This window comes from Rattus norvegicus, chromosome 3, assembly GCF_036323735.1.
Source record: "Rattus norvegicus strain BN/NHsdMcwi chromosome 3, GRCr8, whole genome shotgun sequence".
NCBI classification, from domain to species: Eukaryota; Metazoa; Chordata; class Mammalia; order Rodentia; family Muridae; genus Rattus; species Rattus norvegicus.
The window spans coordinates 39864048-39887860 of record NC_086021.1 but is presented as its reverse complement, the minus strand read 5'-3'; the positions used below and the strand labels follow the sequence as shown (position 1 = coordinate 39887860).

At 43.8% G+C, this 23813-nt stretch overlaps 2 protein-coding genes across 8 annotated transcripts in view; one reads left to right on the top strand and one right to left on the bottom strand.

Annotated features, from left to right (window-relative positions):
* The window catches only part of Mrrf (mitochondrial ribosome recycling factor), a 56788-nt gene extending 53457 nt beyond the window's left edge, over positions 1–3331 (bottom strand). For 4 of the 7 annotated variants that reach the window (XM_039105267.1, XM_006234069.3, XM_063283974.1 and 1 more), the window contains exon 1: positions 3192–3331. The gene's annotated coding sequence lies outside the window, so the exon portion shown is untranslated. Of the gene's footprint in view, positions 1–2578; positions 2916–3191 lie in introns of those variants that run through there. The other 3 variants (XM_039105266.2, XM_063283973.1, NM_001008354.1) reach the window with 2 other exon arrangements.
* On the top strand, positions 3284–23122 carry Rbm18 (RNA binding motif protein 18). The gene is made up of 6 exons (NM_001107838.1): positions 3284–3417; positions 6367–6495; positions 13487–13613; positions 16443–16529; positions 18210–18295; positions 21214–23122. Exons 2-6 carry the CDS (start codon positions 6383–6385, stop codon positions 21371–21373), a joined length of 573 nt encoding a protein of 190 aa, NP_001101308.1. The 5' UTR covers positions 3284–3417; positions 6367–6382; the 3' UTR covers positions 21374–23122.
* Positions 23123–23813: the final 691 nt, after the last annotated feature.

The following is a 23813-nucleotide window of genomic DNA, read 5'->3' as shown; positions in this document are numbered from 1 at the left end:
AGGCAGGAGGAAGAGGGAGAAGAAGACGACTTCAAGGTCAGGCTCAGTTACACAGCAAACTAGAGGCCGGCTTAAGCTAGATGAGCTCCGTCTTAAAAAGCAAGCAAAAAAGAAAACAACATGAATAGTACAAAGGCAAACAATTCCTCCTGATGGAATTTTTGACAGCAAGTTATGCTGCATATCTGCCATCAGCCTGTGTAGTCTCTTCAAACACAGGCCTGGGCTGCTTGCTTTACTCGTATCCGTTCATTTACTCCTGTCAATAGAGCCACAGATAAAGCATCATGGTCCCCACTTTGTAGTCATTAAAACTGAGGCTCCGAGAGATTAAGTGTCCAAGGACACTGCTCACAAAAGTTTGGCTCTGAGTGATGCTTCTAAATCTAAGTTTCTACCTAATATAGCCAATACCCAACTCACATTTATACCCAAATATGGGTATATAATAATGTGCAGTGTTTTGTTTTTAATTGACAGGGTCTTGATCTGGCTGCAGGGTGTATGACAGGTTTCCTGGAGTTCCTGTTGTGGGCCATAACCCACAAGGCAACAGGAAACTAAAATGGGTTAGAAATAAACAACCTTTGACAGAAAATGCAGCACCAAAAAGCAGACCCAGTACAAGTGAACCGGAAGCCAATTCTATAAATAAACTGCATTGCTGGAATGCTTGAGGCATACGACGTATCACTGCAAAGAAGCCAGGACATTTCACAGTGGAAGTTCAATACAGCAGTCTTCTGGGTCTGTAACCTTAGGAACATGGTCAGGTCAGCACATATGAAGAACTGAAACTGAAGAAGAAACTTTTAGTTCTAGTCTGTTCCAATAACACTCACAGGAGGAACTGTTTCTCCACTCACTACATACGTGATCTTGAGAAGGTCAGTCCCACCACATCTCTTTTTCTTTTTAAATCATGAATATTTTAATAATGCTTTTTATTGACTCTTAATTTAAGAGTTTCGTACATTTATGAACCAACATCCTGGCTCGTCCACTGCTCCACCAACCTCTTACAACCAGCTATGTATTGGTATACAACATTTCTTTTTCTTTCTTTCTTTCTTTTTTTTTTTTTTTTTTTTTTTGGTTTTACAAGGCAGGGTTTCTCTGTGTAGCCCTGGCCATCCTGGAACTCAGTCTATAACCAGGCTGACCTTGAAATCAGATAAACTTCTTGCCTCTGCTTCCTGAGTGCTGGGATTAAAGGAGGGCATCGCCTCCATCCCCAATCCCCTGTTTGGAATGTTCTCCCTTTATCTCTTTAACCATCCATCTTTTCTTTACCATCCATCTTAACCATCACTCTGTCAGAGCACAGGGTCATTGGCCACCTCTTCCAACTAAACTAAGCTTTCACGCCCAATACTTCATCACAGTACACAGTTTCCACCAGTAAAAGTAAATGCATATGTAAGTACTTGATCCTTGTCTAGGCACCCCCATATGACTGCTGGCACTCCACAAAAGTTCTAGTGGATCAATCTACCCATTAATCTACCAGGTTAGCACTGTATCCTGAACTTAGTATAGTACAAATATACAGACATCATACAAATGTGTTAAGTATGGTAATGGACTTCCACAAAGATTAAATCCTTGTCCAATATCAACACCTCGGATGGCAGGTCTTGGGATCTTTTCTCAACACTGGTTCCACTATCCCCTGGATTTCCAGTTCTTTACTTGGTGTACTTCTTTTCAAAGTCAGTATCGGGTAAAGAAAGGTATTTGGAATATCTGACTCAATACAAAATCCAAATGTCCTTGGCACAAGCCAAAGGAGGAATAATAAAAACTTCACAAAGTGGACAAAAGGCCTCACCTTAAGACTAGAAGACCTGGATTTCAACATCCCCACCTCATCAATCCCTATCACATGCAACTGTGGAATTCACAACTACCCATATCCAAAGAGCATGGATCACCGCTCTACCGAGGATGAGAACTATAGTAAATCATTTCTCCTAGTTTGGTTTTGTAACCTCTGCCATTAACTGAAGGAATCAGATCAAGTTTCCTGACTTTCCCATGACGAGTTCTCCAAGATTCTGGGAAATACATTGGAATGTGGTCAAGAGAAAGCACTGCCTATTGGATCCACCCTCTGTGGTGGAACCACCCCCTAGATGAAGGCCTTTCCCGGGAAGAAATAAAGACCCTTACAGAGGAAGGTCGAGGTAGAGGTTGAACCCTCCTCAAACACTACAGAAAATGTAAAGGCCAAGATCCAAGATAAGGAAGGAATTCCTTCTGATCAGCAGAGAGGCTAATCTTTGTTGGTAAGCAGCTGGGAGATGGCCATATTTTGTAACATTCAAAAGGAGTTCACCCTTTCTCCTGTGCTGAGACTTCATGGTGGTCCTGAGAAAAGGATAAAGTCTTACACCACAGACAAGAAGCATAAGTGTAAGAGAAAGGTTAAGCTGGTTGTGCTGTAATATTAAGAAGTGGATGAAAAATGGCAAAATCACTCGACTTCGTTGAGTGTCCTTCTGATCAATATGATGCTACAGTGTTCAAGGCTAGTCGCTTTGACAGACATTACTGGGTCAAGTGTTGGCTGACTTACTGCTTCAACAATCCAGAAGACAAGGAGTTGTGTGTGAGTTAATAAAAACACAGAAATGGGAAAAAAGAAATGGGCCTAGGCAAGAGTCCTGCTTCTAGTGCTTCCTAAGTATGTGATCTTAATGCCAGAGTCACGGGAATGTTGAAGCACCATCGAAATGACAACTGTTTGCCCACAGGACGGCAGAATGACGATTTTAAAAGCCCAGGCGTTGGTCTCAGGCCTGGGTAGAATTCAAACTCCATCACTTGGGAGCTGTGCGACCTTGGTAGACACCGCTTGAGTTTTTGTTTCTTCATCATCGGGAATAATTACACCTCCGTGTGTAGGGCTATTTGGAAAAGGCATTATTCCTGTCAGGTGACGTCTTAAACATCAGGAACTAATTACAAGTTCCCTGGCAAGGCTCTAAATGTCGGCTGAGTGACACGAGCTCCGCCCCACCCTTGAGAGCATAGAAGTCCCGCCCCTGGTTTTAAGGTCGAGCCGAACTCTGCAGAACCAGTCACGGAGGTATCCTTAGCCCCACGAGGTCCCTCCGAGGTCCTAGAAAAAGTGTCACCGGTATCTGGATCCCGCCCACTTCTTGAGAGCCCCCCTCGAGGCCACTCACCAGCTACAGCCGGGATTATAGAGAAACACACGCGGGACAGCGGAGGCGGAGGTGCGGGCGTCATGACGTCACGGGCTGGCGCGGCGGCGCAGGCGTAGCGCGTCACGGGCGGCCGGGCGGCGAGCGGTGTTTCGGCAGAGGTAACCTCACGTCCCTCGCTCGGACCCCAGCGTCGGAAGCTGCTTTCGGGGCATGAGCTGAGAGGGCACGGCTCCGAGGCTAGCGGGTGAGTACCCGAAGCTCAGCACCATCCTGGCCGCGGGGACCTTGGCGAAGACTGCCCTCACCCGCAGGCTTCTAGGCCCCGCCCCGGATTGTCCTGTATCTGGCCGGAAATAACAATTCCATTAGTGACTTCGCTGCCAGGAATCGGGAAACCCTGGTTGCTGGCCTGACCCTGTGATTAGCGTGTAGGAATAAGCGACCCCAGAGCCCTCCAGAGCCCTCCTGACTACTAGAGTTGATACATCTCAGCTGGGAGGAATAGATTGGCATTTTATGAACTTGTTACTCTTAAGGAGTTGTCGCCTTTGCAACCCCCAAACGACTTGATAGTCACATACTTACTAGACTTTACTGTTTCTCAAAAACTCATGACCTGAGCTGGCACATGTATATTCTTATTTAAAATGACCACGTGATGCAGGAACAATTGTCTCCACCTGTGGAAAGATGAGACTTGACTTTGTTTCATTCATTCTCCAAGAAAATAGTACCAACTCTGAGCCAGGCAGTGTACTGTATCCTGGGTAAAGAACCATGATCAAGGCCCTGTGCTGTAGGGGTTTTTATTATTTTAGAAGAATAGGCAAAAAGTAAATTACCCAATGTATTCACATTATATGGGAAGGGGGAAGTGGCAGGGACAGAGAATGTGAGGACGATAACCTAAGGGAGGGACTGTTATTGAAGCCACAATTATTGAAAAAGTCCATTTTGAGTCCAGGTCTCTCTAGCCCCAGGTCTTGTATTCTTGGTATTGAAACATGGCCTCTTTGGCATTTTTAAGTATCTTTTGGTGTTACAGTTGCTTTTAGACATGAGAACATCAGAAGTTCTAGCATTGAAATCCAACTTTTCTCTGTCTAAAATAGTGCAGCCCCTAGTCACATCCTCCGTCTCAGTGTTGCATGAGTTCTCAGCGTGGTTCTGAAGGCTTCAGGGGTAGAACTTGGGAGAAGTACTACCATAATGAGATACTGCCCTCATAAGGGAACTGAACTGGCCTTGTTAAATGATAGTATCTGTCTCGGTATCTGTCATTAATTACTTCAATCAATATTTTCCTTTTTTTTTTCTTTTTTAAATTTAGTTTTCTTTCCCTTTCAAAAATTTCTGAGAATAGGGATTATTTTGTACAAGGCTGAGCTTGAGGCACTTCTAGATACAGAAGATAAATGTTTTGGTTTTAGGGTTTTGTTTTTTTTTTAAGTCTTTGTTTTCCTAGCAGGGAGGTCTGTAGTCTGGTATAGGCAGCTATCTTCCCTGTCCCGTTCTCTTTTCTTTATCATATTGTATATTTATTACAATTTCATTTTTCATCTGTAAACTCATTTTTTTCCTTCTCAGCAACCTTAACTAATAAGGAAAGCAGGGTATATCTTTACAGATCTTTCAGATTTATTTACTCTGTGTATGAGCCTTTTGCCTGCATCTGCGTATGTATGTGCACGGCATGTATACAGTGTTTCATCTTCCAGAACTGCAGGTAGTAAGCCATCAAGTGGGTGCTGGGAACTGAATTCCTGGGTCCTCTGCAAGAGCTCTTAACTGCTGAGTCATCTCTCCAGCCCCTCAGAGTTTACTTTAAAACATGAAGAAACTGGGCCAGCAAGATGGCTGACCAGTAAAAGTGCTTCCCATATAACCCAGACAGCCTGAGTCCAATCTCTAGGATCCAAGTAAAAGTGAAAAGAGAGAACCAGCTCTTGAAAGTTGTCTTCTGACTGCTGTCTGTGCTACATGATAGCCCAGCCCCCTCCCCAACCCATGATAATAAAGTAAAAACAAGGAAAGTGGGGTACCAAGAAAAATAACTTCCGGTGGAAATGGGACAATTTATAACGAAGTCTTCTGGCTCCAGGCTTTTTGCAGTATCCATTACCGCCTCCATCACAATCCTTTCTGTGAGGTGAGATGCTTCAGGAATGAAGACCAATAGTAATTTATCAGACTTTTTTTTTTTTAAAAAGACTTGTTTATTTTATGAGTACACTATAGCTGTCTTCAGACACACCAGAAGAGGGAATCAGATCCCATTACAGATGGTTGTGAGCCACCATGTGGTTGCTGGGAATTGAACTCAGGACCTCTGGAAAAGCACTCAGTGCTCTTAACCGCTGAGCCATCTCTCCAGCCCAATCTATCTATCAGTCTTGAATACTTCTAAGAAGCGTGGTTCTGAAGGCTTCAGGGGTAGAACTTGGCAGAGCTACATACCTTAATGAGATACTGTCCTCATAAGGGAACTGAACTGCAGTTGTTAGACAGCTTGCCACAGTTACACAAAGGAAGCAGATGGTGAACTGTAATAACTGAGGAGAAACATCTCTTGTTACTACCCGAACAGTAAACTCGATCAATAGCTAATATAGACTACTTACTGTTGTTAAATAGTGACTTTTTATGTATGCAATCCTCACAACTGTCCTATCAAATAAGAACGATTGCCTCTAATTTTACATTTGAGGAAATTGGGGGCCTATAAAATTTAGATAATTAGCTAAGTCACACACCTGCTTTCCTATCCATTCACCTCTAACTCCAGACTCTGCTCCTGTTTTTTTGTGCCACCTGCTCCCTGTACTTTGTGTTGCTCCAAGAAGAGCAAGAATATAAGCTGCTCTTCTATGTCTGTTGCCTTCAGCACCATCGAGACAGTTTTCCTTTTTTCCTGCAGTATTATGTGGTGATAGAGCCTTTGGCCTCCTGCGTCAGTCAGGGAGACTTAAGACTCTCCACACAACAGTACCTCTTTATCCTAAAAGGTAGCTCTGGCTGCCAGAAGTGCTGTCCCAAGGCAACTGGTCCAGGGCCCCAGTGAGGGAATAACAGGCCTTTAAAAGACTGCCCATAGAGCATGTCTTCCTTGGATATATATTTGGATTACATGTGAGGTCTCATGTTCACACAAAATTGTTTTAGTCTCCTGCCTGAACGTTCACATCGCCTTTAGTATTTTTTAGAGATTGATGGAAGCAGAAACCAAAACTCTTCCCCTGGAGAATGCATCCATCCTTTCAGAGGGCTCTCTACAAGAAGGACACCGATTATGGATTGGCAACCTGGATCCCAAAATCACAGAGTAAGTCCATTCGTTATGTGCAGAGAGATTCAGCATCTGCTATGGATGCTCTGGAGCCTTTTCAGAGCAGTGGTAGCATCTCCATCCCTTCATTTGTGTTCGAATTTTTCTCTGAAGGGGATATGATGCTGTGCTTAGCCTGTTCCCATTTTCCATACAACTGTGAGGACCCAGCTTTGCGTTTCCGCCAAGCATAAGCCTCTTTCTTCCTAGTCAACAAAGAGTGGGACTCTGTGCCAACTGTTCAACTCTGTTCCCAGCATTTCTAGAGAATCATTGTAGAACCAACCTGAGGCATATTTTGTCTCTCAAATGGAAGAACAAGAAATCGTCTTGATATCTTTGAAGATTTATTTCTTTTATGTATGAGTACACTGTCGCTGTCTTCAGACACACCAGAAGAGGATGCCAGATTCCATTACAGTTGGTTGTGAGCCACCATGTGGTTGCTGGGAATTGAACTCAGGACCTCTGGTAGAGCAGGCAGTGCTCTTGACCGCTGAACCATCTCTCCAGCCCGTCTTGATATCTTTGTGCATAAGCGTATGAGCCCCACTTAACCGATGGAAGGGAGCAGCCATGGAACCATAGACAGTGAGTGGGAAGGCATCTCAGAGATCACCCTTTGGTTTTCACTATTCACTAAGTGGTTGGAGTGCCTGTTGGGTGCCCAGCACCATGCTGATCAGTTTAAACAGGCTCTATGAGTCGTGATCACTTGGGGCCCTGACACCATCAACCCTCTTTCTCTGCAATAAAGGAAATGAGGCTCTAAGAGGCGAATTACCTTGCCCAAGATCACATTACTAATTGAATTCAGAGTCCTCACTCCCACTCATTTCATCAGACCCATTGCAGTGAAAAGGAATGTCTTGGCAGAGAATTACTAGGTCCATGGGGGCAGAAGGAGTAAGGGTGCCGGTGTCAGTGGTGGCAGAATTGTGAGGAGTGAGTAGACTGTCTACGTGGAGTCAGTGCTTAAAGCAAGCACGGAATAAACCAACAGTCCTGGAATTATTCCTAGAGTAGGGCTAAGTAAACACAAAGGTTTTGAGAGAGGAACCCTTTCATTTGAGTCTGAGATGAGATGAGGTGTATTTAAGGATTGGAGTTAGGAAAGAGGAAAAGAGATGTAATTTTACTTCACAACACAGAATTTCACTCCTAAACCTGCACTGGGCCCAGTCAGATGAGCGTAGGTCTCATTGGGTATAAATTACAGTGATACTGAGGATGCCTTATCTTCATGTCCTGTCGCTATGGTCATGGGAACATGAGTGTGGTTGTATTTATTACCATCCTTTCTTGTGGATGTGAGAATCAGCTCTTCATTAATGTCTGTTCATGTCAATTTTTCCATCCTCTAAAATGCAGGCTCTACAGGGATGCTCCCCAGAGTGGTTTCCATTCCCACCTCTCCTTGTCTGGATGAAAATCTAAAGCATGGAAACAGTGCCAGCCATGTTGGCTGCAGCTCTCTGTAATGAGGCTCCTGTGCTGCTCCTGTCCTGATGCTCATCGAAGGCTCACAGGGCATCTGCCCTGGGGCTTGTGTCAGAATGAGCGTATGACTGTAGTCCTGAATTACATCTTTAACAGGAACACTGGATTGAGACTTTCCCACATTTCAGTCAAAGGCAGATACTAAATGCCAACTGTGTGTCAGGGCCTTGCTGGCTAAAAGTGCTTTGCTGTGCTGTACCCGTAGTATCCCTATTTCTCTATTGCCAAAACAATTTTCTCTATCTTCCTTCTATGATTTCCATGCCTTGAAATGATTTGTCCTCAAAGAAACTGATTTGTTACATCATTTATCTTCAAAAACACAGCTTCCGATCAAAGCTCACGTACGGTTCACTCACATGAAAGCTTAGTATCACTTTGCTGGATTTCATGAGTCTTGTGGAAACAGTATTTCCTTCAAGTTCAAGGACCTGAACTTTTAGATCCTCCAAGGGCAGAAAATAGTGAACCCAGTTAAGTAACAATCGATCCCCAGCACTGAGGGCAGATGAACACCGGGAACTTGTGTTGTCAGTTGAATCCAAAGCTCTAATCTTCTAGTGACTCGAAAGGGAAGTTTGCAGAATGTCTTCCAGTTTTGCCCATTAAGTTACCCAACCGAAAACTGCTGCCATTTCCTCTTCATCAGATCCTTACGTCTCTTTCATATGCCTGTATCCCAGCTCCTTAACCTTATTTCTTAATCTTTCAGAACTTGCTTTGAGTGTTTGTCCTTTAAAAATATTCTGTTGCTTCTTTTCAGTCAACTGCGAGGACTAGTCACAAGGCTATCTAATACAGTGGTGGGTGGTGGGAGGGGGAAGGGGGCTTATATACACAGGGTTTTCTGGCTGCATGTGTGCCTGGTACACCACGTGTATGTCTAGTGTCCTGGGAGAGCAGAAGAGAGCATCAGATTCCCTGGAGGAAATAAAGTTACAGATGGTTGTGAGCTGCTGGGAGTGGAATCCAGGTCCTCTGGAAGAGCAGCCATTCTCTGAACCACTGGGCCATCTCTCCAGCCTTGATGGTAGATACTTTTCAAACAGCATTGAAAAATGCTGTCTGTCATTCATTTTCCCCACATTTTTTTTTAATCATTAGTTCTGGTTGCCCTGTGTATATCTGTGTCTTTTGATTATTAATCTGGGTTCTTCTCAAGTTATATTAGGACATCCTTGAGTGTTTTCAAGAATATGACAGTCTGGCACTCAAACATTATGCTGTTTGTGCTCATGGTGATTGACTCCTTATACACAGCTCAGCTACCTAAACTCTTGGGTCATGTTCTTCTGTGTTCGATACAATGAACATACATGAATAACTAGGATACAACCACTCCCAAATGTTGCTGTATTATAAGATAGAGCTTATGTGAACATAGCATCTTACTGTTTCACGACTATGCTGTATGCCAGAGGCATTCACGTGACTAAGTGGCTCTTGAGTGAGTGATGGACACCTATTCTTACAGCAGTAGTCAAGCCTGAATCCCACTAATTCCCCCTGTGTTCCAGTTCCCCGGCTTCTTTGTAAGTCAGGGTTTTGTAAAGTGAGAATGTTCAACTGAATAACAGAAACATTTCCTCTAACTCTCACTCTATGAAGTCCTCTTATTTTACCTCATAACAGCCTAGATGAGTGGAACAGATTAGCCATTCTTTATAGGAAAAGGAAAGTTATACAAGTTGGCTCAATTTACAAAGCAGTTTATGATAGCCCTAGCTTCCTCCTCCTAGTTAACTGCACCTTTACTCAGATGTTCTGGTAGTCAGAGCAACTGAATAATCACGACCTAAAGCATCCTGTTTTGAATTTAAACATGTGGAAACTTCTAAATTACTGTGAGACCTGAACTATAAGCTTAGAACTATAAATATCACCAATACTTTTAGCAGGGAAGCCAAAAAGTTAGTATCTTGGATGTTGATTGACATTCTGTACTTAGGGCTGACTTTCTTATTCAAATTTTAAATGTGCTCTATGAAATCAGAAAGTAACTTTTGCATTGTATGTAAGAGTGAGAGAGAACATCAGTAGAAATTTTAACAGTGCTTTCTAAGCAGAGGGGACACTATCAAATGTATGTAAGTCGGGGTTAAGAAAGAAGGCTCCATATAAACAGATCCAAAAGGACCTTTTGGCCTTAGGCAAGAATGAGTACCAAATGGTAATGAAGGCAGTTGGATAGGTAGAATACTGTCAGGTGACGCTGGGCTCTTTAAATTGTATTCAGACAAGTGAAGTTCGTGTAGAGTGCCCTGAGGATTTTCACAAGAACCTGATATCGAGGCGGTGATGTTTTAGTGGGGATTCAGCTGCACTTGTGCAAGGTAGGTTAGAAAGGCCAAGACTGAGGGTGCAGATCAGTTGGAGGATAGTGTGGACAGTGAACTTGGAGATTGGTGGGTGAGTCTGAGATGTGAAAACCAGAATAGAGGAGTGGAGAGGAAAGAGATTCTGAAGGGTGTTGCTATTTTCATTTTATAACACTAGGGCTCCAACTCAGCCTCAGCCACAGAGGGGTCTTGCCTGGGCAGTGTGAACAGCTCAAGTGCCTACTGACCATAGAGTAGTGGTAAAGAAGTCAGTTTGCAGCACAGTGAGTAAACTTAAAGGCCAAGAGGTAGAGAGCCACCAGGTGCAGTTGTCCTTGTGGTGCTGACTTTCGGGGATTAACTGGGTAAACCAGGACTCACTGCAAGCAGACGCACGAGCCGGTAGCAGCAGTTGCTTCCCTCACTCTCTTGCCTTCCCATATTCTTCCTTCATAGTCCGTGACTGGCGTGAAGTGATGTTTGCTGTTTTCTTACTTAAGTCTGAAACAATAAAGCATTTAGTAAGGTGTATAGCACAGGACACAAAGATTCTCTTCATAGTAATTTCTGTAGACTATAAAGAAAATTTTCTCTAAAATCACTATATAGTAAATTTTAAAATCCTAAAGGTCATTTCATTGGCTCTCTGTTGCCTCTCTGTTTCCTGTAACCTCAAAACAAAATTCCCTGTATACACATTCCTCAAGACCTGTCCTTCCTCTCTACTCTTCTCCAGACTTAACTTTTCTCATTGCATGGTATTCACTCATACTAACATACATTCAGATGTCCCTCTTTCTTAGGCTTTCCTACACTCCTCACTTCCAACCCCCAACCCCGAGTGATTATGCATATATTCCTCTACCCAGCATTGAGGGCCTAGAAGACAGTTCTATCCATCTAGAGGTCCTTGGCACATAGTAGGTATCTGTTTTAGCATTTGTACAGGTGATTGCTTCTGTGCCACCAAGCAGGAAGGCTATTTTAATGACTCATTAGGAGAAGAAAGCACTGATTGGGTTACAGAAGTGGGGGGGGGGTGGAGGACAAGCATACTAATCTCTCTGGAAGGCAGCAGGGTGCACATTTCGTTAAGGGAAGCGAGCCCGCTGCTGAGGACTGAGCTCCCATACTCCAGCAGCAGATGAAAGTGCTTGCAGATGTGGAAGCGAGAGGCTTCAGGCTTTTTTCACTATCTGAGCCTGCAGTCCCCATCTCCAGGAAGCAAAGTAGTAAACATTTCATTCCTTTTGTTTCAGTGTTCCGATAATTTCAAGAAATTATCAAACAAGAAAAGAAATCTTAGCGAAGTTGAAAGACACAGACCTAAGCAGATGTTCCTGGAATCTTAAGGTCACATTTCTCAGGCAGCGCGTGTTTGTTAGCTTTACAATGAATAATCTGTTGGCATTTTTTCCCTGAGTAAATTAAAATTCATTTCCTAGGAAATGCCAATCGCGTTACCTTCCTGCTATTTAGCAGAACGGAGCTAATGAAAAGATAGCTGTGCCATAGTAGCCTTCAAGTTTTGTTTTGTTTTAAATGGATTTGACCCACCATTCTGTGACATTGACATGGTGTGGAGGTTTGAATGGGTGTAGTAAGAACAGGTGTGGCTATGACTTAAAGCCTGTAGGGGAGACAGACTTGCTATAAGCCTGTCCAGATAATCAAGAACAGAGGTTTGAGGTGTCTCCAATCCCCCCTCCCTCCAAGAGTCCAGCATTCTCACTGGGTAATTGAGGTCTCCTGATGGGAGACAGTAATTAAGTACCAGGTCTTCCATTTCAAAACTAGTCCAAGGACCAGATTACTCTCCACAGTGGGGCTTGGGAGCCTTTCATCCTATCCCAGTACTAGACCTGTATTGTATCTTTCTACACCTGATTAACTATGATGGACTTGCTTATTGATACCCATCAGTGTCAGATTTAGTGCGGTATTTCCTATCTCTGCTTCCCAAAGGAGACCTTGCTCAAGAATATACTTGTGGTGTGTTTCTCCTAGAAAACAATGTGAATAGGACCTCCCTGACTCCCCGTGAGGTAGAATTCCGAGTAGTAACACATTTAGCATGTGGGCTGATAACCTTTTTAGTATCAAGGGGACAGCATTGTTTAGAGAAAGCCTTGACTCCATTTGAATAGCCTAGAGGATGCCAGGAGGAAGGCCAGAGGAAAAGGAAATGGGAGAGCTGTTGGTTTGTCTCACCCTTGCATCGGATGACAGGAAGTCAGAATGGAGATCAGCCATGGCAACCTGCTAAGGCCACATCTGTCCGAACAACCAAAAAGCCTTACAGGAACCAATGTGTGTTACCAGTGGGTCTATAAGAAAGGGAGAAGCAGAATGGCAAAGCAGTAGTTTGGGTGAACCTCTACCTGGAATAAATTCCTTCTTTGACTCTTTAATTTGACCATTTACCAGCGTATATACTGTATTATGGAAACAGGTTGGCTGATTCACAGAGCTGGCCAGTGTCCCTTATATGGTGAGAGCAGCCTCAGTCTTGTTTGGTTTCCGTGTTGTCCTAATTTCCAGTCACATTTTAAGTTCTGTAGAAGTGCCACTAACTACAGTTTGGATTCTAGCAGAGTCCCTCTCAGTACAGTTTGTGGTTAATGATTAGCTACAAAGTGTAATAGAGAGCTGTTTTGTATGTGTGAATAGGGATGGTTTTGCAATTTTGTTTATTTTTGATACAGAGTAGGTTTGGGGTATGTGTGTGCGTGTGTGTGTGTGCGTGTGTGTGTGTGTGTGTGTGTATGTGTGTGTGTGTGTGTGTTTCTGATGAAGTTTCAGATATTCATAAGAGCTATTTCATTGCCAAGAAGTTAAAAAATAAATAAATCGACACTATTTTTGAGTTTTTCTCCAAAAGCAAAACAAACAGTGCTTGTGTGCCAGACAGCTCTTTGTTAGGTGTGGTTCTGGTGTTTGGTATTTTGTGTTGGACAGATGCAGAGGCATGGCCATTCTAGTTCCCATTCCAAATACAGGCAAACAGTCTCGTTTCCCAAATAAACTAACAGCAGTCTATAGGAAAGCTTAGGGCATCGGCCAGGGAACCTTTTGCCTGAGGTAAACTACCTCCCTCTTTTATCTTACATTTGAGGCTGAGCAGCCAGCAGCATTCCCTGAGTGAACTCATGGCTCTTCTGTCTCCACAGATACCACCTCCTCAAGCTCCTCCAGAGGTTCGGCAAGGTGAAGCAATTCGATTTCCTCTTCCACAAGTCGGGTGCTTTGGAGGGCCAGCCCCGAGGGTACTGTTTTGTTAACTTTGAGACTAAGCAGGTAATTGAGCTCCTCTACCTCTTACAGTCTGCACTCTGTCGTAATCCGTTCTATATCTCCTGACCACCAGACCTCATGGGCAGGAGTCATGTCTGGTTATTCTCTGTGCACCTCACTCTGAGCTAAAGGCTGTGTCCTTCACTAGTGAATGTAAGTAGTACAGCCTCACAAACACCCTCTCCCTGGGTTCAAGAGAGTTACAGACTGCTGAGGTACAGATTCAGTGAGACTGCCACAAAAAACAAGGTTTGAGCACTGAGGGATGCATTCAGCGTTGGCCTTACCACACACTACTCGTATTACTCATGTGCATACATAATTTATATACATGTGTACAAAGTGTGTGTGTGTGTGTGTGTGTGTGTGTGTGTGTGTGTGTGTGTGTGTGTGTTTGTGTGTTTGTGCGCGTGTGCATGCTTGTGGGTCTCAGTCTCAGAAGTTACATACAAATTTTGTGTGATATTGGGATTAAACCCAAGGCCAGTATATCTTCTCCCCCCACCCCCCTTTGAGACAACCTCACTATGTAATCCCTCACAGAGTGCTTGCCTCTGCCTCCTCAGAGCTGGAATTAAAGCCATGCTCCATCATGCCTGTCTGAACCCAGGGTTAATATATGCTAGCTAGAGAAGTACCACTGAGATAACCCTGCTCAATAACACATGTTGATCCTCAGTGATCTGTATCATAGATTTATATATTTCACATGTGACTTGGAGTACAGTTCAGAAGTAAGCAGAAGGTGCAGCATGGGGTGATGACACTTGTGATCCCAGCAGTCAGGAAGCAGATGCAGGTGGGATCTCTGAATTTGAAGCCAGCCTGGTCTTATATAGTAGTTCTAATCCAGCCAAGGCTACATAGTGAGGCTCTGTCTTTAAGAAAGAAAAAAAAAAAAAAAAATCCTGAATTCTGATGACTGCATAATGTTATATGGGTTTGTTACCTGAACCCCAGTTGTTAGTTATTTAACTCACCAGCAGTGACTGACTGTATAGGCATGATGGAGTGGGTGTTGTTATAGCTCTATGTGCATCCACTGCATTTAGGGAAATGGAATGAATAGCATCACCAGGAGGCATCCATTTTAGCCAGGCGTAGTGCTGAGCTTTATCCTAGTGCTTCATCCCAGCACTCGGGAGGCAGAGGCAGGTTCATCTCTGAGTTCCAGGCCAGCCTGCTCTAGAATGAGTTACAGGACAGCCAGGGCTACGCAGAGAAACCCTGTCTCCAAACAAAACAAACCAGACAAAGGCATAATTGTTGTTAATGTAGTTGCCACAGCTGGGCCTGGCTGCACTGACAGTAAATCCAGCCCTGGGAGAAGGAGGCAAGGAGACTGAGAGTTGGAGGGCAGCCTGGACTACATAGTAAGGAAAAAAAGATACAGTTGCCACACTGACTACCAGAAGCAATGTATCAGAGTTACTTCTAAGGTCGCACAGGGCATCATTTATCCTCACCTTTGTCCACTCCTTTTTGGAGCAATTAAAGACTGTTCATGTAATAGCCATTTTTAAGTGTTTTTCCTTGATAGAGTGATGAGGATTCTTGCCAACAACTAAAACCAGAGCTCATGGTAGGGGCATGTAATATTTAAAAACCCTGGCCTAGTAGTCAAAACATACTTTATATTCCTGTATTTTTTTATTTTTTAACTTTGATCAAGTCTCTTTTGGCCTCAGTTTTATCTAAAAATGGAGAAGGGTAAGAGGTTCTCTTTTGCAAATTTGGAGAGACTGAGAATATGTAAGTGTAGATGTGACAGTACAGTGAACATATAGTATTAAATTTGTGAACTTTGAAACAATGTACAGAGATGGTAATTGTTCTTTTAGAATGCTTATCCCTTGTTGGCCTCTACTGCTGCTGCTACTTTAGGGCTAAGAGAACATTAAGGACATTGTAATCCCACAAGTGAAGCAAAGCGTGTCTCCTGTCTCGCTCTGTGTGCTCTGGTGGGGCCTTCTTACAGCGGGTGAGCAGCCAGTGCCTGACACACAGTGCATGGTGATGAAAGTGCATGGAATAGATGGCTGCTGAGTGCTACAGACTCACCGCTGTCCAAGTCTTCCTTTCGGGCCTCTTCACCCCTACTGGATGTGAGTTCCACTTAGTTGAATGCCTCATGGATACCAGTGGTTTGTCAGGATGGGAAGGTTTGCTGAGAGTGACTTCTCAGCTTTGGCGTTCCTTTTAACCTTGTCGCTGCTATGTCTGCTGATGAGAGGGTCGGGAGAGTTTGTGCTCTGAAAACCAGGCGCATAGGTTGACTCACAGATGCCTCGCTCAGTCTCTTGGATTAGCTCTGCCTTTTCCAGCCTGATTGCCTTCTTATCCTTGAGCTGTAGTCAAGGATATAACTCCATAGCTCCCGAGTGAGCACTGGTTCGTGATGTAGTCTGCACACCGGCTAACGCATGTGTGTGCAGAAAGATAGCACCTGAGGGGGCAGTGCTGTCAGCTCACACTGGAGCGCCTCCTCTGTGCGTCCTGCTTTTCATGCCCTCTGAAGACTCACAGCCACCCCTCGGGAACGAGTAGTAGTGACCATATTTTACAGCTGACAAATGTAGAGACTTTAAATACCTGCAAACCCTGCACTGCCAACAAGTGACAGAGGATTTGAAATCTTATTTCGTTTTTAAAATTCAAGATGTTATTGTTGTTTGACCATTTGAAATTATAAGCCAAGTTGAATTATAAGTCCAGTTACCAAAAGCAATTTGGTTAGAAACCCAGCTATCGAAACTTACTGAGGCCCTGTGAGAGTACAGGTAACTGATAAGTGTTTGAATTTCTGACTGACTCTTGTCCTGTCTTGGACAGGAAGCAGAACAAGCCATCCAGTGTCTCAATGGCAAGCTGGCGCTGTCTAAGAAGCTGGTTGTGCGATGGGCCCACGCTCAGGTCAAGGTGAGTGTAAGGGAGACAGACACAAAGCACCCACCCTGGCTGAGTCTCTGATGAGTAGCCCAGCTCTCCATTACGTGCGGCCTGTTTGTGCCACAGCCGTGCTTTGCTCTCCTCCACTTGAATTGACTATGTGTCTCGCCAGACTTTTCTTTTGAAAGCTGTTGGAGAGGAAGCAAGTTCCCTCATTGTTTCTCTGCACATGCTCACAGGTCCTGCTGTGATTGATTTTTGCACGTGGCTTATGTGTACACTGAAGCCTCTGTCTTTTTTTTTTTTTTTAATGGGAATTGTTCTTGGGGTGGAGAGTCTATGACTCTTCCCAGCCTCACATCTCTAAGGAGAGTTCCCATGTATTTATTGTTCTAAACACTTGAGAAGTGGGTAGGCTCTTTGTGCTTAAAGCACTATAGTCCCTCTCCTGCAGAGGTTGGGAGAATGACTAGAGTGTGGATTTGTGGAACTTTGCAGGGTCTGTATGGCTCCAGGCCTTGAAAAGTGGCACACTGCCCTGTCCACTTTATAGTTGGTCTCTTGGGGAAAGGTACTGTAAAAGCTGTGGCCATTTTTTTTAAGGCATTCTAACCAGGCTATAGTGGCACACGCTTTAATCCCAGCACATAGAAGGCAAAGGCAAGTGGATTTCTGTGAGTTCAAGGCCAGCTTAGTCTACAGGGCAAATTCCAGGACAGCTTGGCCTACACAAAGAAACTCTAGTTTACAAAAACCAAAACAAACAAGCAAAAAGGTATTCTGTTCCAGCTGGCACGCAAGTGGTAAGGGGTGGACTCCAGCAGTCCCAACAGACAGCCCTTGCTGCAAATCTGCCAGCAGACGGACTTGCAGCTGTCAGAGCTAGAGCGTCTGCTCTCAGCTAGATGAGCCCAGGTTCTGATCTGAGCCGTGCTGCCTGCTTCCTAGCACACTTCCCCATAAGAACTCAGACTAAATTGACATCTGAGTAGCATGTCCCTGCTGAAAAGCAGGCTGTATAAGCTGTGAGGCCTGTGCACATCCCAGGTCGCGATGGGACAGGCACCCTCAGTGTCTCAGCTAAGTTTCTCATCCTGCATCTCAGGAAGAGGCAAACAGGAGAAATCACCCTTCATCCTGCCTTTCATATGAAATGTCTACCTCGTGGTTTCTTTTCTGACCAGAGGCCCCTGATTGCTCTCAGTGTCATACTTTTCACAACAAGTACGTAATTATTTGACATCAAATTAAACTCCTTTCCTCTGTCCAACATGGAGTGTTGTTACTACTCCTCTTCTCCAGCAGGCCGATTAAGCGTTGAGTATTATACTTGTTACTTTGCAGAATCTAGCAGAATTTTAAAGTGGTTTGAATAAACCAATACTGTAAGAAGCATTATATGGCAGGTTTAAGACTGTGAGAGGGCAGGCAGCCCTGCTGTGCATTTGTACATCTGTGAGTTTGAGCAATGAAGTTCTTAGCTAGGAAATTCCTCCTCTCCCCAAAAAGACTAATGACGAGATAGAAGCTTTTTCTGGACTTCTTTTTCTAGGACAAAATTTTGCATTAATATTAAATATAAAACAGGCCTAGGGCTGTCTAGCAATACGCTGGTGGTAAAATGGATAGGATTGGCATATTTTACCCGTGTTGGACTTCTGTCAGCTAACTTCTGCCTGGGTGAAGTAATCTACCTTCTGTCCCTTTCAGAGATACGATCATAACAAGAATGATAAGATCCTTCCCATCAGCCTTGAGCCATCCTCAAGCACTGAAGCTACTCAGTCTAACCTCAGGTAAGGCAGCATCCGAGCACTGCCAACACTCTGATCACAGTATAGTGAGACGCGACAGGCTCTTAATCTAGAGTAGACCGCGGGTCTGTTGTGTTAAGAGAGAGATGGTCAGTGTATATTTCCTCTTTCTCCACACTCCCCCTTCATAATCATGTACCACCATTCATAGAATTCATTCACCGAAAAAGGAACAGGTTTAATGGTCACACACAGCTCCTTGAGCTAGCGCTAGGAGATAAATCACACACAGCCCTTTACCCTGAAAACAAGCATTCTAATGAGAGCTGTGTCCCTGGCATTTTCGTTATATACTAATTCCTCCCCGACTCTGGCCTCTCCTGTGCTCGCAGATGTTGATTCTGTGTCCCTGCAGCAGCTATAATAGTCTTGTTCCCATCTACATGGCTTGTCAGCTGCTTCTTTGGAGTTAATTCAAAACAGGGGCACCAAGAGTTGAATAGAGAAGGGGAGTTGAGTGGGTGGGGGAGCAGAAGCAGTTGTGTGTGTGTGGTGTTCAGGGATTTTGTTGGTTTTTGTTTTTTCTTTCTTTGCACTGTAGCTTAGGGAAAAATTTTAACAATAACAGTAACAATAGTCAGGATCTATTGAACTTTCTATAGCAAGAACTATGCTAAATACTTTATTTAGAGTATATACTTTAATACCATAAAAAGTACTTCACATATGGAAAAACCAAAGCTTAGAAAAGTGAAATATTACTGCTCAAACCATGCTCATAACAAAGAAACAAAACCAGAATTTAAAAACAGGCTTGATGGACCATCCTTGACTTATTACTTCAAAATTCCCCAGGTTATAAATGTCAAGATTCCTATTAAAGCCTGTTCAGGACAGCAGAGTGTGTGTGAGGGAACACCCATGGCTCAGAAGTCCACAGTTATGCTCAGTCTAACGCAGGATTATAAACTGCGATACCTATTTGGATAGAACCCCAGACAGGAAGGAAACATCTCCTCCCTATACGAACTGTTCGCTGAGCCACACAGAGTTAAAAGCATCTCACTAAACTGCAAGGAGGAAGATGGTCTAGAAATTAAAATAAATTACATAGGGAAAAAAACGTGATTTCTTTAGAGTCATTGAGAGCTCCTATCCATGTTCTGTCATCCCCACAACATCTAAAGCTCCTCGGTCACAGGTTGATCTCCATGGAGATTTTCATAGCCCTCCTACACAACTCTCTGACTTAGGCCTGATGCTCTCCCTATTGTAGTAGTGGACATGGCTTTAAGTTTTCCTCTGTACCTGTAGCTTGTTTGCCTAGTAGTTTCCATCTACTTTTAAATTGAGAGTGTTTTGGTCTTCATTTTTCTATTAGAACTGTGCTTCGGTAGAAGACAGTGGTGTTTCCCTATGACTCATGCAGATTGAAGTTTCGCTGTCTCATTAATGGAAGAAAGACCAAATTACATCCCTGTAACACAATGTAATGCACTTAGAAACACAGCGTAGAGCTACTTCTGCTGATAGCACGAATTTCAAAAACTTGCATGTATTTGTGTGGTCCACATGATGTTTGGATATGTGCGTGCAGGGAAAGCATCTGCCTTTTCCCATGTTTGATCCCTTCTAGTTGACTTAGTTTTTAATTGGTCACCCACAAAAATATGTGGGAATGATCAACTGCTGTATGCCATTTGCAGATCTCTAGAAGGCCATGTGAACACTCCTTACCAGCTATAGACCGTTGGCAGCATCAAGAATAAGAAATGGGGAATCTGGTGCAGCACATGACTGCCTGAGTGCAGGGGCCCGAGTCAGAAGTGACTGGTTCACGACTGACGCAGCACCCTCCCTTCATCCTCTCAGAGTCTGCAGAGCTATGCTGCCTCCTCTCTGATGCAGAGGAAAAACAAAGGCCTTTCCACAAAGGCCCAGTTTGTTAGCCTTGTGAACCCTGGGCACGTTAAGCCCCTCTGCATTTATCCCATAAAATCCTGAGGGTAGGTAACCCTTCTTGGGTTATTATAAGGACTAGAAGCAATAAAGTCCTGACACTGCTGGGTGTCTGGCTTGATGTAACATATTTGTTCATAAAAAGAAACTCAGGGCTGTAAATACGGTTCAGAGGTTAAGAACACTAGCTGTTCTTCCAGAGAACGTAGGTTCGATTCCCAGCACCTACATGGTGGCTCATAACTATCTGTAACTCCAGTTCTAGGGAATTTGATGTACTCTTCTAGACTCTGAGGGCACCAGACATAAACATATATAAAATACATGTTTTCTTTAAAAAGAGAAAAAAGAATTGATAAGATTTCTTTTAAAAAAAATGTTATATTACTCAGTGGTTAGAAAGGTACGGTAGTTGGTATTAGTTAATAACATGGACCTATGCGCCAGCTTGTATCCACATCTCAACTCTCACTCACAAGCCATGTAACATTTTCAAAACAAGAAATAGAACCTACCTTTAACACCATTGGCTGCAGAGATGGCTCAGCAGTTGTTAAGAGCACTGACTGTTCTTCCAGAGGTCCTGAGTTCCATTCCCAGCATCTACATGGTGGCTCACAACCATCTGTAATAGGATCCGATGCCCTCTTCTGGTGTGTCTGAAGACAGCTACAATGTACTCAATAAAATAAAATAATAAATTTTTAAAAAAGATGATGGGAAACAACATTGTCAGTCCTGTCTTTTGTTTACTTTCTGATAAGCACTGAGGTACTGCCTAAAGTCTGTGTCTCAGGACTGACTATGTAAGGGCATATGACACGCAGAACTGTGCCTGAGCTTATACTGTAAAAACTTAAGTCGTTTTCTGTTTCATTTTTCTCATTTTATAATTTTATGTCGTGTTGGCTCCTAACACACGTCGGCATAGGAGAGGAGAGATGCAAGCATTTTCTGAATGTACCGCAGCCCACTCTGACCCTCTGCTGTGCTTTTTCCAGTGTCACTGCAAAGATAAAGGCCATTGAAGCAAAGCTGAAGATGATGGCAGAGAATCCTGACGCAGAGTACCCAGCAGCGCCTGTTTATTCCTACTTTAAACCGCCTGATAAAAAAAGGACTACTCCATACTCGAGAACAGCCTGGAAGTCTCGAAGATGATGGTCAGGAGTTACAGAGCAGCAGAGGCAATGTCTGCACCCCAGAAGTCCTTAGCCTCTGTACTTTGTAGGTGTGGATGGTAACCAACAGAGCACAGTCTTGTTAGGCCGGTGACGCAGCGCGTTTGGGTGTTCATATGGATGTGTCTTCCCTGAACTATGTGTTGAGTTGAGCATCATCCAGAATAAATAGGAATAAGTCCAGACTGTGATTTGAACACTGAGACGCTCTAGTTGGCTGCTTTGTTTGGATTTGTAACTCTAGAAACACAGTTGCCAGAGAGAGAAACAAGCATACAAAGTTGTTACTTAAATCAGGAAACTAAATTTATTAACATCCACCAAAAACTTTTGGCATTTTTATGTGTACACATCTCTTCAACATAAACAAAAATAAGGGGAGGGTGGGAAGTGAGAGACATTTTCAGTCGTTTTTAGAACTGTTTGAGAGTGTTCTGCGGAAATCCTTCAGTTTGGCTAAAAAGAGAATTCTTGGCAAAAAGCAGCCGACCCCTTGAGTGAATGTTGTAGCAATCTGTTTCAGAATTATGCTTCTTATTTCCAAACCTCAATTAGGAAAACGTGGTGTATGTCTTAAAATTGTTTATGTCAACAAAGTGCAGAATCACATTTAGCATTTTATACCACAGCAGATACTCTATTTGAAAATCCAGCCTTTATTCTCTGGCAATCATGGTTTTGAATATGAAGGACCTTGCCGTCTGTAATACCAATGTTATTACTCACCTGGATCTTAGTACGCGTGCATGGGATCGCTTTATAGCATGACGTTGTTCCAGTTAGAATTGTATCATGATCAGTCTAAGTAGAAAAGCGGAATTTCTCTGAAAACCTCAAGTTTACTGTATTGGCCGCTCTCAGCCATTGCTCTCTCACAGTTGTGTGTGGGACTGCAGGAAGCGGCTGAGTGGCCTTTTTGCAGCTGAGAAGGGAAGTGCAGTGAGCAGCAGGAGTCAGCAGCCAGTGCTCAGGCACCAAGACCATAGCAACCACACGGGTTCTGTCCTTTCGGAAGACTGCACAGCCTAAAAGTGAGCGTTATTTTGACAGCATGACAGTTAGATCTCCAGATATCATTGTCTCTTTGGGCACGCTGAATATGGTAGTATAGAGACATACATAAATGGGCAGCCTTGGGAATGTGTTTGTTCAGCTCAGGGCTGACTGCTTTGGTGCCAGGCCTGACAGACTGTTTCATTAGCAGCACCATTCTTCACTGAGCAGATCACTGCTGCTCACCGCAGGTGCCACCCATGATGACTTGGGTTGCAGAGGCTCAAGTCTTCCTGGGGTTAAGACGCTTGACCTCTGGGGTTTCAGAATCCACAGAACTGCTTCAGAGGAATTCTTACTGCTTTTCCCAAGGCCAGTCTTTTTTAGCTATCTTTAGATACTGAATAAGTCCCAGATTTATCAGTTGTGTATATCTGTGATACAGGAAACTCTTCCACTTGGGAGCTCGTTCAGGGAAGTGGGAACACCGGCTCCCATTTGTCTGGTGACTTCTTAGAATATAGAATTCACCATTTCATCCTTAAGTTCTCAAAGGGTTGTAGGTGGAGTAGAATTTGATGCCAATAGCCTTCTATTTTTAATAGGAACCTAGAGAATACTTTAGGATTATCTAGAGTTGTTTCTTTAGAATCTAGAATTATTTATTTGTATTTAAACAATGTCTATGATTTGTACCAATTCTTACCCCTTTATGTGAATAAATGCAAGACGGTATCTGTGTGGTCTTCTCGTCTTTTGTCTGCGTTCTGGATCACAGCCCTCTAGCAGCCTGGTTTCCACTCAAGTTGGCCAGTACCTTATCCAGGTGACGTGCTGCTTTTCAGTGCCTCTGTCCAGAAGGCTCCATGGACAGAGTCTCTCCACCCCTCTGCCTGCCTAGCCTTGCCATTTAGAGGTGAGGAAGGGGACTCAGTGGTCTCCTGGCACAGGTGGCTGAAAGGAAAATGGAAGGCTGAAGTCCCTGCATGTATCATGAACGTGCCTTCTCTCTAAGTACAAGTTTTCACAGAATGAATGTGCACATTGTAAATATGCTGAAAGGGCCTGATGAACCTCCCAATTACAGATGTGAACCCGGGCTAGTAAGAGATCATCTGTACTTTGGAATTATTCCTTGTCAAAATCATCTCACTTTTAAGTTTGACTTATTTGAGTGGAGGATTGGTGGGAATACTTAGGTGGGGGTGGAGGATTGGTGGGAATACTTAGGTGGGGGTGGAGGATTGGTGGGAATACTTAGGTGGGAGTGGAGGATTGGTGGGAATACTTAGGTGGGGGTGGAGGATTGGTGGGAATACTTAGGTGGGGGTGGAGGATTGGTGGGAATACTTAGGTGGGGGTGGAGGATTGGTGGGAATACTTAGGTGGGGGTGGAGGATTGGTGGGAATACTTAGGTGGGAGTGGA